The 17,829-nt window shown below is 43.7% G+C and overlaps 1 protein-coding gene across 1 annotated transcript in view; it reads left to right on the forward strand.

The window, feature by feature from the left end:
- EFCAB6 (EF-hand calcium binding domain 6) overlaps positions 1-17,829 on the forward strand; it is a 283,050-nt gene that overhangs the window by 38,085 nt on the left and 227,136 nt on the right. The window contains exons 3-4 of the mRNA XM_006150669.3: positions 2,788-2,936; positions 11,396-11,607. Coding sequence (XP_006150731.1) covers positions 2,788-2,936; positions 11,396-11,607 — 361 coding nt within the window. The remainder of the gene's footprint in view (positions 1-2,787; positions 2,937-11,395; positions 11,608-17,829) is intronic.

Raw genomic sequence — 17,829 nt, forward strand, 5'->3', positions numbered from 1 at the left:
CCACCTGCCAGCCCCCATTTCTGTATGTTTCTCATTCCCTCTCCTTACACACCCACCAGTATTCAATCACTGGGGCTTCACCCTGATGAACTGATCTATTCCTGATCACTTCCCAAAGCCCTACCTCTTAATCCTATAGTTAGGTCATGTTTACACCATTTTATTATCTTCACAATACAACTGCGTGTCAACACATGAATTTTTGGGAGACATATTCAAACCGTAACACTTGCTAACACTTGTGGTTCTTCGGTTCTTTGATTATAGCCATCCCAGTGAGTGTGAAGTGCTACCTCATTGTGGCTGTGACTGCATTTCCCGCATGTGTAGTGATGTTGAGATCTTTTCATGTACTTACTGGCCATCCACATATCTTCTTTGGAGCAATGTCTCTCCAAATCCCTGGTTCATTTTTATTTGAAAGAAACTTTAGAGAATATTTATTTTATTTTATTTTTCTCTCTCTCTCTCTCTTTTTTTTTTTGGAGAGGTTTTTGCTATAGGGCGCATGCACTTGCCAGACAGACAGAGAGAGACAGAGAGACAGAGAGTGAGAAACCCCCCCCCAGGGGGGATGGCCACGCCGCAATCCCTTCTCCTCCATTCTCCTCTCGGGATCTTGGGCACACACGCACACGTGCCCGGCGTGAGTTTAAGCCACCGGGTCTGGGATGCGAACTGCAGTCGACTACCTGGGAGTCCAGCGACATAGCCATTACGCTAACTGCTGGTCCCTCGATTTTCCATTTTTAAAGATTAATTTTGAAAAGGGTGTTCAGTCAGGCATGGTGCTTCCAAACAGTGGTCCTCAAAGTGTGGGCCCTGAACCAGGAATCGCACCTAAGCACCCCATTATCCCTTTTAGATAGATCAACTAAGACAAAAAATAAGCAAAGAGATTTAGGACTTAAACAATACCATAAATCAGATGGACTTGACAGACAGCTATAGAACTTTCCACCCAAAACCCACAAAACCGCAGTTGACTATGTGGGAGTCCAGCGACATAGCCATTACGCTAACTGCTGGTCCCGCTAGCCCATCTTATAACATTTCTTGCAAGCAGGTCGGCTGGTGACAGATTTCCTTGATTTTTGTTTGTCTGAGGAAGTCTTTGTTTTTTCTGCACAGGGTGATGGCTTTTTTTCTTTCAACACTTTAAATATTTTACTTCGCTCTTTTTTGCTTGCATAGGTTTCTGAAAATTGGTATTTATAGATGGTACTTTCTTGTTTCTTTGCATTTTTGCTGAAAACTGGACATTTTGAAGTTGATTTATTCCTTTCATCAGGAGAGGGACAGAGAAAGATAGCTCCCTCAATGTGGTCCTGATGCCACGATCCACCCCCGCCTCAGGCAGTCTCAGGATGTGAACGTGGCAACCTCCGGTGTGGGTCGTAGATCAGGTTTTACTGCTGCACTACCATCCTGCTCTTGAAGACTGGACATTTAAATAATATAATGTGGCAATTATGGGAATGACAGTCTCACTTCTTTCCATGCCTTGTTTATTTGTTTAGCAACTTTTCTAAACTAACTTCGTCAAGTCTGTGTTCTTTGTTATATATGGCCACTGAAGTCCCAGATTGGTTAGCTTAGTGCTCAGACAGAAATGTCCGTAATGCCTGGAAACACTAAGCGGGCGAGTTTTTGCTGAGGGGCTCTTTGGTTGAAGCATTTCTTCAACACTCAGCCAGGCAGTTTACAACTTAGCCTCCACTTCCTGCTTGTGTGGCACCTCAAGGTCAGCCAGAGGTGAGCATAAGGCCCTTCTCAGAGCTTTCCTGAGTATTCCCGTGGCCCGGAGAATGCTCACAGCCCAGTGCATGTGCATAGCCTTTTAGATTCCCAGGAATATGGGGCAGATTTTCAAAGCCCTCCCGAAGGTCTCATCCACCAGGTCTCCCATTTAAGTTTTTGGTTAGCTCATCATTTGCCTCATTATTCACTCATTCAGGCAGCTGTGATTCTATACAACTGCCTGATTTTTTTCTCCCCAAAACTGCCTCATCATCTTAGGCTGTTCGTACTGTGCCAGCTCTGAATCAGTTCAAATCAAGACAACCTTACGGCTGGGATCTCTCAGGGCACCATCAGGCCAGATAATGGCCATTTTTTGGTAATGGGATTTGAAGGAGCTCCAGCCCTTGTTCTGCCCCTGCTAGTGAGGTCAGGATGCTGGGCTTCACTGTGATTTCAGGCTCTTGGTTTTCAGGTCTGCCTCAGAGTTGGAAAAGGGGAGTGGAGAGCAATGGAAATAGGGTGAGTTAAAATGCCACAAAACTTGCTCTTCACACCAAGACTCTGTCATTTTTCATGAGTGAATGTCCCCTAGATTGCTATAAATCTGTGGTGAATTTTCTTAATTCCCCCCAAAATAGATTCTTATAATTTTTGTGACATTGTGGAGGAGATCCTTCCTTCAGCATTTTTGCTGCTGTCACCCCAGCTTTATTTGTGACTGTATGTCAGGTTCGTAGGGAGGCACCTCGGGAGTACTCAGAGAACCGGAGCTTCTTAATCTTCGTGCCCACCGAAGACATGACTCAGTGGTGGTCAAGATGTAGGTGGATTTTCCTATCTAAAGGCCTCTCTATTTTCCCACCTTTGAAGCGTATTAGATCTGGATCTGCTTAATACCAGGAGTCCAAAGTCATGATTTTGTGTTCTTAGGAACAGTCTGAAACGTTCACCAGCAGGTCATGACTTACAGCATTTTTATGCTCTTTGGCTACATTTGTAATGCAAGCTTTAAGAAAATGTAATGCATTTTCTTTCATGTCACAGGGATTTGATGTGCAAAATGGCGACTTCACCAGATTGGCATAATTTGTATCCTCACACACGAAAATTCACCTACTCAAGACCCCATTCTTCACCATGTAGAGTGTATTCAAGGAATGGTTACCAAAATATGTTTAGACCTTCTTCTTCAGGTGAGTATTTATGAGCAGATAAGAACATTAATGGTAGATATCATTTATGTAGGTTTAATATGTACCAGGCTCTGTTCAAAGGCTTCATATATTTCATCCTCAAAATAACTCTATGAATTAGCTTCTATTATGCTTCCTATTTTCTATATGGTGAAACTGACACACAGATTAAGTCACTTCCCAAAAGTTGCATAATTTTTATTTTTTTTGAAAGTTTTTGCTATAGGGTGCGTGCACTCACCAGAAAGACAGAGAGAGACAGAGAGACAGAAAGCAAGAAATCACCCCCCAGGGGGGATGGCTATGCCGCAATCCGTTCTCCTCCGTTCTCCTCTCGGGATCTTGGGCACGCATGCACACATGCTCGGCATGAGTTTAAGCCACCGGGTCCAGAACTCAAACCACAGTCGACTACATGGGAGTCCAGCGACATAGCCATTATGCCAACTGCTGGTCCCAGTATTTGTTGTTTTCTTAATCAAGGTCTTGCTCTATTGCCTCCCAAGTAACTGGGATTATGGGCACAGGCTTTTCACGGTGGACCAGGTTTCAGACCTGAGCCTTCTGAGTAGAAGTGTCAACCAGTGCCTGCTGTCATGGCTGGCCTAAAAGCTACATAGTTTTTAAGTGAAAGGATCAGGATTGAACTCACACAGTATGAGTCCAGATTCCATGGGCTTTAACTACTCTATTAATATGTAGTATACTGACTTGTCCACTTAAAAAAGTCTTTGAAAAATGAGTCTTTTGTTTTTTAGAAGTTTTAGGTTTACAGAAAAATTGAACGGAAAATACAGAGAGTTCTGACATATCCCTTTCACTTAGCCCAAGGTTTACCCATTATTAATGTCTCGTTTTAATGTGGAACATTCGTTACAACTGATGAGCTGACATTACATTATTTTTATATAAAATTCTTAGTTTATGTTGGGGCTCACTCTTGCTGTTGAACATCTGTGAGTTTGGACCAGTGTATGGAATGGCAGGTATCAGTGTTACAGTGTCAGACAGAGCAGTCTCACTGCGCTCTGCCCGGTTTATCCTTCCCCACTCCTTAACTCCTGCTGACCACTGACCCTATTGTCTCCATAGCTCCGTATTTTTCAGAATGTCATCCAGGTGGAATCATACACTATGTAGCCTTTTCGGATTAGCCTCTTCCATTTAATAATGCATTTTGGGCTAGCCAGTGGCATGGTGGTTAAGGCAGTTGGATCCCACATGGCTGACGGCATGGTTTGAGTCCCAGACCCAATGATTTGAAAAACATGCTGTGTGTGTGAGTGCATGCCCAAATCCCAAGAGGAGAATGAATGAAAAGGCATTGTGTTACCCTTGGGAGGGGCACTTTCTCACTTTATATCTCTCTCTTTCTGTCTGTCTCTAGTGAGCACATGTGCCCTGTAGCAAATTCTTTAAAAATTAAAAAATAATAACACGCACTTAATGTTCCCCCATGCTTCTATGGCTTGTCACTTCATTTCTTGTTCAGTGCTGATATTCCGTTGTCAAGATGCACTATAGTTCATTTATCCAGTCACTTACTGAAGGATATCTTGGTTGCTTCCATGTTTTGGGAATTATAAATAAAACTGCTACAAATATTTGAATACTGGTTTTTGCGTGGACATAAATTTTCAACCTATTTGGATTCCTCATTCAGTTAATAAAATTGGGCATTATTATTTCTCCAGAGCATATGTCTTTTCATTTGCTTCATTGTTCCTTTATTTACACACATGTTCTGGGCTGTGATATACTGAGCACTCTTGCTAGGGGCAGAGATGAAGAGCTGCGTGTGCTAGATGGCCTGCCTCGGAAGCCCACCGACTAGGAGGGGGAGGAAGCGTCCAAGCCCAGGGAGACAAATGCCATAGCAGAATCAGATGCAGAATACGGTGTGAGCTCAACCTGAAGGGCAGAGGGACTCGGAGGGGCAGCATGCCAGGGGAAGTTGGGTTCTGCCTTGTAAGTGGGGGAAGATGTTCTAGTCTAAAGTCACAGGGACACTTGTGTTTACTCATTATGGGGAAGACTTTAATCACGTGGCCACATGCATCTACCAGGGTGCCTAAAAAATACAGACTTTATTTCAGATATGTGTACCCCAAACTCAGGGACCTGCATTTGCAGAAAGAAGAGTAGAATGGGTAGCCAGGGTTGATTCAGCAGTTTCTGACACAAAAATATAACACCAGGTAAGGTCCATTCCTGTTCAATAGCTCCATGTCTGTCATATAATTTGTATGTATTTTAGTTTATTTAACTTTCTGATGGTATTAAGAAGACTAGAGTGAATTGGAATTGCTGGATAAAGGGGGAATCCATACTTTTTTTTTTTTTTGGCTATAAGGCGTATGCACTTGCCAGAGAGAGAAAGAGAGCGTGTGTGCCCTCCTCCATTTTTTTCTTGTGATTTTGGGCACACATGAACGTGTACCCAGCCAGAGTTTCAAGTCACAGAGTCCAGGACTTGAACCATGGTCAGCCATATGGGAGTCCTGGTCCCACGAAATTCATATTTTAATTTCATTTTTTTAATGTAATTTTTGCAGCCCCCTGTTATGTCTCCCAGTACCACTTTCTTCTTCAGAGGTACCCTCAATAGTCTGGCTGGTTTCTTTTTCATGCTTGTTCATACACTTATAAACATATATGTGTATGACTTCTATGTTAAATAAACACAGTTCATATCAGACACCCTGCTTATTTTTAAATGTTTTTGTTGTATAATTTCTGTTGACCTGACTTCATATTGACTAGTTTTTTTTCCTACTATATACAGTTCTCTACTTAGCAAAAAAAAGCGTCACTTCTGATACTGTATTTTTTCTTCTTTAAATTTATTTATTTTTTACATTAATTCACTATACATCATTACAGCATACAAATGAATTTTCCATCCAAAATACACTGTATATTGGCTCAATCAAGCACATCAACATACATGTTATCAGCAAATAATTTTCCATTTCTTATGTCTTGTATACTTTTTTTTTTTGCCATCCTTGATTCCCTATCCCTCACCCTCTGCCATGCCCCACCCTCCTCCCATATTGTCTGATACTGTATTTTTAACTTCTAGCTCTTTCATGTGATTTTAAGACCAGTTTGCATTTTTCTGCTTAAATTCCCTTTATGTTCATCATGTTCTCAATTTTTTCTTTAATTTCCTAAACATGTATCTCATTTCTCATTTAATTTGACATTTCCGTATTTGCTCTGTGGGTCTTCTTCAGATGACTGGGCATTTCCGTATTTGCTCTGTGGGTCTTCTTCTGATGACTGGGCATTTCCGTATTTGCTCTGTGGGTCTACTTCAGATGACTGGGCATTTCCGTATTTGCTCTGTGGGTCTTCTTCTGATGACTGGGCATTTCTGTATTTGCTCTGTGGGTCTTCTTCTGATGGCTGTTTTTGCTCTTGATTTGGTCGCCTTTTTTCCTTCACTTGTCTTGCAGTTTTTAAAAAGTATAATGTCAGACATTTGTATAAAAAACAGTAAAGACAAAAATGAATAATATTTTCCACCAGAAAAGAATGCCTCTTCTTCTCTCAGACTTCTTGTCAAGTGGGCTTAGTCAATTTAATTTCTAAGGTGAGCACTGTTTTGACTTTGTTGCAGTTTTAGGTGGATCTAAGTTACCCCTTGTTTTAATTGCTTTCCTTGAACAGGTCTTGAGATTCCAGTGCTTGAGACTCCAGAGATCCCTATATTTTTCAGTCTTGCTGCTAGGTTGGCATATTGGGGACTCTGTCTACAGCCCGCCTGCCATTTTCGAGGGATTTCATGGGAGTTCTGTGCGTCATTCAGGCCTGTCCTCAGCTTTCTGCACTTCCAGAGATCCCCGCCTACCCTGCTCTGCTCTAACCAGCAGTAAGCGCTGAAGTTCCCTTAGCCCAGGCTCCATGGGGAGCTTCATGGGGACGTACCTTACCTTCCTTCCTGTGCTCAGCTGTCAGTAAACAGCTGCCTCAGACCTGTGTGAGACCCCGTGTGCCTTGGGGTGTATCACACAGCTTTCCTGCCACACCCCAGCTTTTGGTGTACCACTTAGGTGTGCTTGGTGACAGCCCCAGAGACTGGGCACAGACTTGGCCTGCGACTGAGGCTCCCAAGCATCTGATCCACCCAGCAGTTCACACGTACATACCTACCTTGTCTATTCTGAGTTTGCCTTTTCCCACCGCTCAGCGGGGATGGGAGGAACCGCGCCTTTTCTCGCCGAGTGACTTGTCCTTTCTGGAATGTAGCTTCTTTGCATCCTCCACTCTCTGATGGGTTTAAAACTATGTATATTTTTAGCTTATTCTACTTGTTCTCATTGTTAGGGTGAGAGTGACAGTTTGTTGTGACTTTCCATATTCTAAGCGGATGTAGAAAATTTTGTCAAATTGCCCTCCAGGAAGATTATATCAATTTGTACTCCCACCAGTAGGTTATGCAAGTTTGGCTACTGCTTTCATTTTAATCTCAGAAGCTGCATTAGGCACGTGAAATAAAGTTTTCCTGCAAGTAATTTCAAATCAATATTTTCTGTTACTTTTAAATTACAAGTATTGATTGCAAAGATGGAGCTTCTTGGAAAACATATAAAAATACACACGAAAAGCCTGAAACGAGATCTCAGGACGGAAGGATACGCGAACCAAAGGAGCCCCCCATGACCTCAGGGCAGGAGGATGACCTCCAGGCTGAAGGGCAGAGGGAGAGCTAGTACTTTCCAGCTCACGCTGATCACCAAGCTCCTCTATGTGACTCAGTGTCTTCTGAATCTAAGTGACAGCGAGAATGTGTTTCTGAGACGCCTCGGAAGTCTCCTGGGAGATTGAGGCTCCTCTTTCTTCCTTGAGCCCCGTGCTCCATCTGCCTCTTGAGTCTGCCCTCCGGTAGCTGAGTCACCTCGCTTCCTGCCCTGAAATACCACCTGAAACCACACGGTGGCTCCACGCCAACGTCCCCACCACATCCCTTCCTGTATCCACCTGCCTTTCTGCTTCCCCTCATCTAAGGGCACCTCCTGTGGGAATGGGCTTTACCGATTCTCCATTCCTGATTTTCTCATCTCAGTCAGCGGCACCGTCATTTACCTAGTTCCTCGAGTCTAGCTCCAAGGACATGCGCTTCATTTCTCTTTCTTCCGTTTATACCCTTTGCCCTCCACTCCCCGGACTGGTCCACCGGCACGACCAGGTCAGCTGCAGAACTGACAGATCGTGGCTCCGGTCCGGCTACTTTCCCCACAGTCTCGACCGCCACCAGGCTCAAGCCTTGGCCCTCTTAGAATAGGCTCCTCTCTGCCCTTCCTCCCCTCCCTGTTCTTGGCCCCTAGCATCCACTCTGCACTGCTGCTAGAATGAGTGGAAAACCACTTGCCAGAGAGCATTACTTCCCTGGTTAAAGGCCTCTGAGCCTTTCTTCCCATTGCACCGCGAGGAAAACGCTGGTCCAGCCTCCGCGCAGGTGCCTGGCGCCCACGTGGCTGCCCCGCCCTCCCCGACCCTAGGCTTCCTGCCGAGGTCTCACTTGCTACCAGCCACCGTCTGCCTACCCTGGCCTTTTTGGTTTCCTGGGATCAAGCTCGTTCTTGCTCAGCTCTGTACTGGTTGCTATGGTTTCCCTGTGTAGGACATTCTTACTTCAGCTTCTTGTCTGACTGGCTGGTTTTCTCATTCTGGTTTTAGCTCATAAAGCTCCATAGAGCGGGCTCCCCTGTTACCCTGTCTACCAGTACCACAGCCTCCCTCCACCTCATCCTCCCTTGTCACCACTGTCCACCTGCCTGCGTGCCCCGGCTTCCAGTTTCCCGGTGTGCCTGTCTCTGGTCTGCCCGCTCCCCTGCAGCTAGGGTGCCGCACCTGTCCCCTTCCCTCAGACCTGCAGTGCTGAGGCATGGCTGAACTGTGACAGGCGCTCAGTCTGTGCCTTCTGAAGAAACGAATCCCACTTCCTTACAGACTGGGGCTTCACAGCCCCATCTTCTCTTCCTGCTTGGCTCCTCTTGCCCCCAGCTTCCGTGCCATCAGTCCCCAGTCTTGCCTTTCCTGAGTGTATATCCCACCTCAGGTGGGCATCCTTACGTGGCTATCCCAACCTGGACCCACTAGCTTTCCCGTAAGTGCTTCCCTTCTGTACCAGGTGTCTACTGCTGGGCGCAGATGACCCACACAGTGGCTTGAGGTTGTGCCCATCTTGAACTTTGCTCTCAGGTCTTTATTTTGGGCGGGTCTCAGGGCCAGCTTGCCTATGGGAGGTGCAAAGGCTGGGGACTTCACTCCAGCAGCCCCAGCGTCTGAAGTCCGGCTGACTCTGTAGCTGGTGGCTGATACTGGCTGTTGGCTGGAAGCTTGGCCAGAGCTGCCACCTGGAGCACCTCCATGTGGCTTCTGCCTGTGGCTGCTGGGCCCGAGCTTCTTCTGAGGACTGCGCGGAAGCCGTAGCGCCTTTTTGAATGACCCTGTCTTGGAAGCACGTATGTTATATTGACATGTTATGCCATAGTCATGGGCCTGCCTGATTCAGTGGGGAGCATCTGCCCCTCTTTGGGAGGAGGATGTTAACATGACGTTGTAAGGAAAGTACACGTGGTGGGAGGTCTCGCCGCGGCCATCTCTGCCTTCTGCTTTGCCCTCCTCAGTGAAGGCGTTGCCATCTGCCAGTGCCCCGGCATCACCTGCACATGGAATCAGGTGTCCTTTCACCAGAGCTCAAAGCCCAAGGACGCGACTGCTAGGCTCTGCTGCCTCATCCTGTCCCACCTCCTGGCCTCACCTCTTCTGCTCGTCAGCTTCTCCTCTCTGCCAGGCTGCTGAGCTCCACAGAACCCTGATTCCAGCCCTGCCCCCACTCAGGAATACCAGGTGGCAGCTGAAGTGTCACCTCTTCTGCCGAGAAGTCTTTCCCGTGACCTTGCCTCCCCTCACCCTAGACCAGCACCCTCTTTTCTGGCTCTCCAGTGTGCTCCGCAGAAGCTAATGCCTGTCTCCCCACCGCATCGCCTCAGCCCCATGATGTGATCTGCTCCTTGCCAGACACTGTGGGCACCACGCGCCAGAGGCATTCCCGGCCCTGGCAGGGTTTGTATGTGCTTGGCCCTCAGTAGGTGTCGGGAGAGATGTGACTTGGTGACAGCCTGTGCAGTTCCTAGGCAGGATCGACGTGGTCCCCAGGACCTGCAGGCTGCTTCTGCCAGGGCAGGGCAAGCGTCCAGGTCTCCCCAGCCACATGCTGGCAGGTGCCAACTCAGACGGTGCTGGGCGTCCTGCAGCTGATGGAATCTTTGACTGTCCTCTGGGGGTTCCAGTTGGCACCTTGAGGTCCTGCCCTTTGAATCTCTCCTCTGGCCCAGGTCACCCCAAGACCAATGTCATCCCTGTCTCCCTCATGTTGGAAATGTTCATTAGCTTGATAGGAATTCCTGTTCAGAGGGAAATAACTAAAATCATCCTTCTTTAGTAAATGCTGGAAAATATTGGGTTGTTGGCAAAGTCATGACAAATTTTTTGCATAGAAAAGCATACAAAAATACAACATGATTTTCCAGACAACCCAATAATGCTGCGATACATGAGGCAGCATGAAAGCCATTGACACACACCTGGAATTTACTATGTGAACAAAGAGCTCCTAAATAAACTATGGTAACCAAGCCTTTGCACCTCATAAAGAATCAAGGCATTTACCCAGCTACTATTATTCTGAGATTCCTCTTTCCTTAGTAGGTCATAAAATACCGAACCGAGCAACCGCGTCTTCATGCCTATGGTGCCGACTGCTAGCGTGGGGGGATTCGCAACTTCCCTATTTCCCTGTGCAGTTCCCGCCTGTTGTTCTCACTGCTGTTTTCATCATGGGTGGGTGGGAGGCCTGCAGTGCGTCACTTCTCCTTGGTGACATGGGAACCCTAACACCTGAAAGCATTAGTTGGGACACGAATGTTCTTTTCCTCTCAAGAAGTTCAAACCCCTGAAAACTTATTTAGAGCATTCTAAACATCTACTTAATATGTTTGGTATCTAGGCCATTCTCATCTCTTTGAAAAGGAAATGATATGGATTTAAGAATTACATATCTAGCCTCAAAAATTGGCAAGGGGATAAAAAGTGAATATGATTCTTCAAAGATTTATTTGAATAATATTAATTCTTAACTTTACTCCAATAGCATGTTTTCACTTGTGACTGACCCATGTCATTTACAAGGAAGATTATCGTTGCCTGTTTTTCTTTTTTTTTTTTCTGGTGTCCTTATTGTTATTCTATATTGATCAAATTTCAGAGGTGAAAAATGACTACAGACTTTCCATTGCAAGTTTGCTATTGACTAGACACATAAGCCAAGATATAGTAGAACAAAGACTGTCCCCAAAACTTGTTTGGCTCTGTTAAACAGTGCAATGGTTTTTATTTCGTATCTTAGCTTTAAGCACATTTACTATATAGCTGTATCTCTTTTTTAGCTACTGCTATTGCAAATCCGATACTGTCCTTCTTAGATGTTAAACGGATTTTATTTCAAAAAATTACTGATAAAAAGGATGAGTTGAAAAAAGCCTTCCAGCTGCTTGATACTGATCGGAACCTGACAGTGTCAAAAAGTGAACTGAGAAGAACGATCACAGCCTTCCTGATGCCTCTGACGAGAGAGCAGTTTCAAGATGTGTTGGCACAGGTACGATACCTTGTAGCTACCTAGAATAAGTCAAGTCTGGGAAAGCCAAAGTAGATCAGTAGAGCACATAACCCATTCTGACTTTTCCCCCTGCTGTTGGGAGAGAGAAGTTGAAGTTTTGTTTATTTTTCACAACTCATTCACATCCTGGCTGACTTGGGTAATCATGGTCTGCGTTGACTTGGCTGGTCCAGCCATTTTCTTTTAATCTACTTTTTAAAAAGCTTCCATATCACAGTATTTGGCCAACTTAAAATTCGGGACTTAGTGTGTTAGCATATGCTTTTGCACTAAGTGGCTGTTGAAACCTCCATGATATGCTAGATCCAGTGCTGTGCAACAGGGGAACAGGTAAATCAGACATGGGCCCTGTCTTTGAGGTGCTCATGGCCCAGTGAGATGTTCCATGGCTGGTGGGGCTGAGTCATGACCGGGCGTTTCAGGAGTTAGAGAAGTGAGTGTAAATGAGGGCTAGGGGTACAGGGTGGCTTTTTAGCATGACATGATTCATGTGGGCATGAAGGGGGTGGGTGAGGAGAAGCACCCTCCGCAGTGCTCGCTCACACCAGGACCCCCTTTCTCCTGTCCTTCAGCCTGCCAATGTCCTGGGCATGCATGCACATGCTGGCGTATTTTCACTGTAACTGGACCAGGGACTCAAACCATGGTCAGCATGTGGCTTCAGCTCTGAGGTCCAGCAAGCTAGACTGCCACAGAGCCTGGGTCTGTTCATTAATTCTTATCAGAGTCTGGCTCCATGCTATTTCCTAGTTTTTAAAAGCCTATTTCTTTTTAGAAATGGCAATACATCCCAACCCAGTCCAATTTATATTTTTTCAACACAAGGGAATTACGTGTTATGAAAACAAGTAGCTTAATGAATTCTAGGCATTCCCAAATTTCAGCCTTAACCTCACGGACTCTCATTTCTTTCACTTTTTTTTTTTAAACACATGAAGTTCTATTTGACGTTTCTTCTTTGCATACCATGTTACTATTTTAGGATTTTTTTCTTCTCTTTAATTTCTGTCTTTGAAATTTTGGATGTTTTCAGCTTTTATAACTCAAATATTTTTTTCTTTCCTATTCTCTCCTCCCCTAGATATTCTCCCACTGACCTGTGAGACTTTTCTTTTTTTCCCAGAGGTTTTTGCCTTAGGGCGTGTGTGTTTGTCAGAGAGAGAAAGATAGACAAAGTGAAAGGGAAAGTGAGAAATCACCCTTTAGGGGAGGATGCCCACACTGCAGTCCCTTCTCCTCCTAGGACTTTGGGCATGCCTGCACATGTGCCTGGCATGATTTTCAAATTACTGGATCTGAGATTTGAACCACGATCAGCCATGAGAGTCTAGAATAGAGAGTCCAGTCTATGCCATCTTGTCCCAAGACTCTGTTCATTAAAAAAAAAACAAAAAAACTTCTATTCTCTCTGTTTTATAGATTCGATGTTATCTATTGATTCAACTTCAGGTTCACTAATTCTTTTCTTTTCTTTTTTTTTTTTTTTTTTTTTTTTTTTTTTTTTTTTTTTTTTTTTTTTTTTTGAGAGGTTTTTGCTATAGGGCACGTGCGCTCACCAGAAAGACAGAGAGAGACAGAGAGACAGAAAGCGAGAAATCACCCCCCCCCAGGGGGGATGGCCACATTGCAATCTCTTCTCCTCCATTCTCCTTTCAGGATCTTTGGCACGCACGCACACGCGCCCAGTGTGAGTTTAAGCCACCGGGTCCGGGACTAGAACTGTGGTCCGCTACGTGGCAGTCCAGCAACATAGCCATTATGCTAATTGCTGGTCTCAGGTTCACTAATTCTTAATTCTTCCAATAAGCCTTTTTAAATTTGTCAGAGGGTACATCCATAAGCAGAGAGACAGAGAGGAAGAGGGAGAAAGAACTACCAATGGGTCGTGGTCATGCTCAATCCCTTCTCATCCATTTCTCGACCCTGTTAGTATTTTGGGTATATGTGCACACATTCCCAGCATGTGAATTTCAAGCTCTGAGTTTTCAAGCTCTTGGGTCTGGGATTTGAACTACACTCTCAGCCATGTGGGAATCTGCTGCCTTAACCATCAGGCCATAGATCTGGCCCTGAATTTTTAACTTTAGACATGGTATATTACAGTTCTAGAATTTACATTTGGTTCCTTTTTATAATTTCTATTTACCTGCTTGATTTCCCCTTCACTTATTAGCAAATTTCTTTTATATGGTAGTTAAAATAGCTGCTTTAAAGTCTGTGTTTGGTAATTCCAACATGTCAGACATCTCAGGGGTGGCTTGGATTGATCATCTTTTCCCTTTAGAAGGGTCATATTTTCTTAATTGTTTATATTTGAGTATGTTTGGATAATATCCTAGACCAGAGATCTCCCATAGAAATGTGACCACATATATAATTTAAAATTCTCTAGTAGGCATATTAAAAATAAAGGGAAATTAATTTTAATAATATTTTATTTAATCAAATACATTAAAAATATTATTTCAACAAGTAATCACTATTAAAATTGTTAATAAAATATTTTACATTTTTTTTTTTGTGGAAAAAAATAATAGGGCTAGTTAGGTTTCAAACCTGCCGTGGACTTTATGCTTACAGCACACTTTAATTCAGACCATAGATTTCCATTAGAAATATTTGATCTGTACTTAGATTTCATACAATTTATAGTTGGAAGTATTAGATTCATGTACCCAGCTTTTCTTTTCTTTTTTTTTTTAAATTTAATTTTCTTTATTCATTCATTTATTTTCATTTGACCAGAGAGAGACTCGGGGTGGTGGGGTGGGAGAAAGTGAGAAAGCAAGTCACCAGGTCCAGGACTCAAACCGTGGTCAGCCATGTGGGAATATCCAGCACCCTAACCACCACGCCATCTGCTGGTCCCCCATCCATTTATTTATTTTAATTTGACCAGAATGGATAGAGTGAGAGAAAGAGAAAGTGAGGAAGCAAGCCTCCAGGTTCGGGATTCGAACTGCAGTTGGCCACATGGGAATTCAGCGCCCCCAATCACCATGCCACCTGCCGGCTCTGATGTGCCCAGCTTTTCTAAGCACACTTAAGAATTTTCCAGCAACTGAATCAGTCATATTATTTTTTAAAATTTAAATTAATATTAAAGAAAACAAAACAAAAAACCATTAACTAAAGCAAGACGAATCAGTTAATCAGTTATGATAGCCACATTTCAAGTGTCCAGTAGGAACATTGTGACTATTGTGTCAGGGAGACTGAATTCTGTTATATTCTTCTGAAGACTGTTATTAATACTTTTGTTTAGACAGGTAAGTAACTTACAAACACTGTCTCAGCCGCAGCGAGCAGTAGTTCATATCTCAGTTCGGGTGTTTTGTCTTTAGCTTGGACTCTTTGAGTCTGACCTGCACATGCATGACTCAGGGGTTAGATAGAAATTTGGACAGAGTTTATGCCCAGGAAGTGGGTCTTCTCTGTCTTTTTCCTGTGAGGTGACTCACATTATCTAGTGGCTTGTTTGCTTTGGGGTCTGTGTGCTAATCCTTTAGGCCTGAAAGGCAGTGGGTTTTCTGTTGGGGTTTTAGCTGTTCTCTTCTGTGGCCTGTCAGTGGCTGTGGCCAGTCCTTAGGCTGAAAACTATCAAGAGTAGGTAACTTTCTCCATACCTGTTCCTTCTTCTAAGTTTTATCTTTCTCCAAAATCTCCAGAGCCTTTGTATAGTTACTTTTTAAAATTCTAACCAGAGTTTGTAGTTGTTTTCTGTGGGAAGGCTGGTCTGTTAGGAGCCTTCTCTGCCATAGCTTCTCTGCTTTATTGTTGTTTCTACGCAGTTACAAAGTTACAGAAAACTGAACTTCTGCCCTGCCGTTCTTCCCATCTCCTGCAGTGGCTGAAGTGAGAGTGCAGAGAGCAAGGCCAAAGATAGCCTTGGAAACTGTGCACTCTATTCGTCTGCTCCAGGTGCTAGTCCCTCTTGCTTCCAACTTCCGCGCTGCCATTTCTCCTGGCTCCTGCATGCAGAAGTGAGTGTACGGACTGAGGCCAGAGACCACCTTGGAACCTCCACTCTCTTCCAGTCGTCATAGGCCTCATAGTTTTCTGAAGTGTGCAGTGTGCATACTCTTTCTCAGTTGAAATCCTGTGACTCATCCCCAGGTGCATCTGTCCTCTAGAATCTGGGAGGCATTTGGAACACCCAGTCCCAGCAACGAAAGTGCAGTTACAGGGTATATATCAGGGAGACGGGGCTACAAAGATATCATGGATCACATTCTCTCACACACCTTTGAATGCTCAAAATTAACTCTAAGAAATGAGGAAGAAATGTATAATCTATCTGATGACCAGAAACCACCGCAGAGGCACAAAAAATATGAGAAACCAAGAAAATCTCTCTCCCCCAGGGGAAATGACAATTTTTCATCCACAGATAGCGCAATGGAACTCATGAAAATGTCAGATAAACAATTCAGAATATTCATAGTGGCAACACTTAACGAGATGCAAGAGAAAAGAGACAGTGAACTCCAGAAGATGCAAGAGAAAAGAGACAGTGAGCTATAGGAGATGAGGAAGTCCTTCCACGATTTGAAAGAAGAAGTAGACACCCTAAAAAAGAATTAAACGGAGCTTGTTAGAGATGAAGGGTGTAATACAGGAAATCAGAACCTCTCTTGAAAGTATTATAAGCAGATTAGAGGGGCCGGGAGGTGGCGTGGTGGTTAAGGGTGCTGGACTCTCATATGGCCGACTGTAGTTCAAGTCCCGGGCCTGGTGGCTTGCTTTCTCACTCTCTCTCTCTCTCTGTCCCTCTCTGGTCTAAATAAATTAAAAAGTAACAAGTTAAATAAAAACAATGAAAAAAAAAAACCAGATTAGATCATGCAGAAGATTGAATCTCGGATGTAGAAGACTAAACCTCTGACCTAGAGAAAACCACCAAGAGGATAAAGAAAATAACCCAAAAAATGAGAATAACGTATGAGAAATGCTAGATTCCATTAAAAGTCCAAACACGGTATCCTGGAAGGTAAAAAAACTAATAAAGACATTGAAAATCTATGACATGAAAGTCTGGAAGAAAACTTTCCAAACCAAGAGAAGCACTCAAGCATTCAGACTCAAGAAATACAAAGAACCCCTTTTCCACGGCACATCATAGCCAGACTGGCCAAAACCACAGACAAAGACAAGATATTAAAATTTGCAAGAGAGAAACATCAAGTTACTTACCAAGGTTATCCTGTTAGGCTAACACCAGACCTCTCATCAGAAACAATGCAAGGAAAGAATGGGGAAATATTTTTAAAGTGTTAAATGAAAAACATTTTCAACCAAGATTACTATCCCTGGCAAGATTATCTTTCATATGGGAAGAAAAGATAAAAAAAATTCTCAGAGGGACCAGTAGATGGTGTAATGGTTATGTCGCTGGACTCAGGTAGTTACTAACTGCAGCCCAAGTCCCAGACATGGTGGCTTAAAATTCATTCTGGGTATGTGTGTGCATGCCCAAAAGCCTGAGAGGAGAAGGGATTGCAGTGTGGCCATCCATCTTGGGGGTGATTTCTTGCTTTCTGTCTCTCTCCCTGTCTCTCTCTCCAGCAAGCACATGTGTCCTATAGCAAAAATCTCTGAAAAAAAAACAAAAAACAAAAAAAAACCTGAAAGAATGTACCAACACCAGACCAGCTGTTAATGAAATTCTGAGGAGAGTGCTATACCAAGAAAACTAAGACAGATAGAAAGAAGAGAACAAAAAACAACCAAGAAAATGGCTACTCTAATGGTAGGGACAAGTCCAGAAATATCTATAATAACGTTGAATGTTAATGGTTTAAATTCTCTAATCAAGAGACACAGACTGGCTGAATGGATTAAAAAACAGAAACCTTCCATCTGTTGCCTATAAGAAACCCACCTCATAGATAAAAACACATATAGACTAAAAGTGAAAGGCTGGAAAAAGATATTACATGCCAATGGAAAGCAAAAAAGAGCAGGAGTCACGATACTGATTTTGGACAAAATAGGCTTTAAGGGAAAAACTAAGAAGAGACAAAGAAGGGCATTATATAATGTAAAAAAGCTAATTCATCAAGATATAACGCTTATTAATGTCTATACACCCAATCCAGGAGCATCCAAATATGTGAAGAAAAGACTGCTAAATCTACAAGAGGAGAGAGACTGCAACACACTAATTGTTGGGGACCTAAGCACCCCATTATCCCTTTTAGA

Source organism: Tupaia chinensis, unplaced genomic scaffold (genome assembly GCF_000334495.1).
Source record: "Tupaia chinensis unplaced genomic scaffold, TupChi_1.0 Scaffold000294_1, whole genome shotgun sequence".
NCBI classification, from domain to species: Eukaryota; Metazoa; Chordata; class Mammalia; order Scandentia; family Tupaiidae; genus Tupaia; species Tupaia belangeri.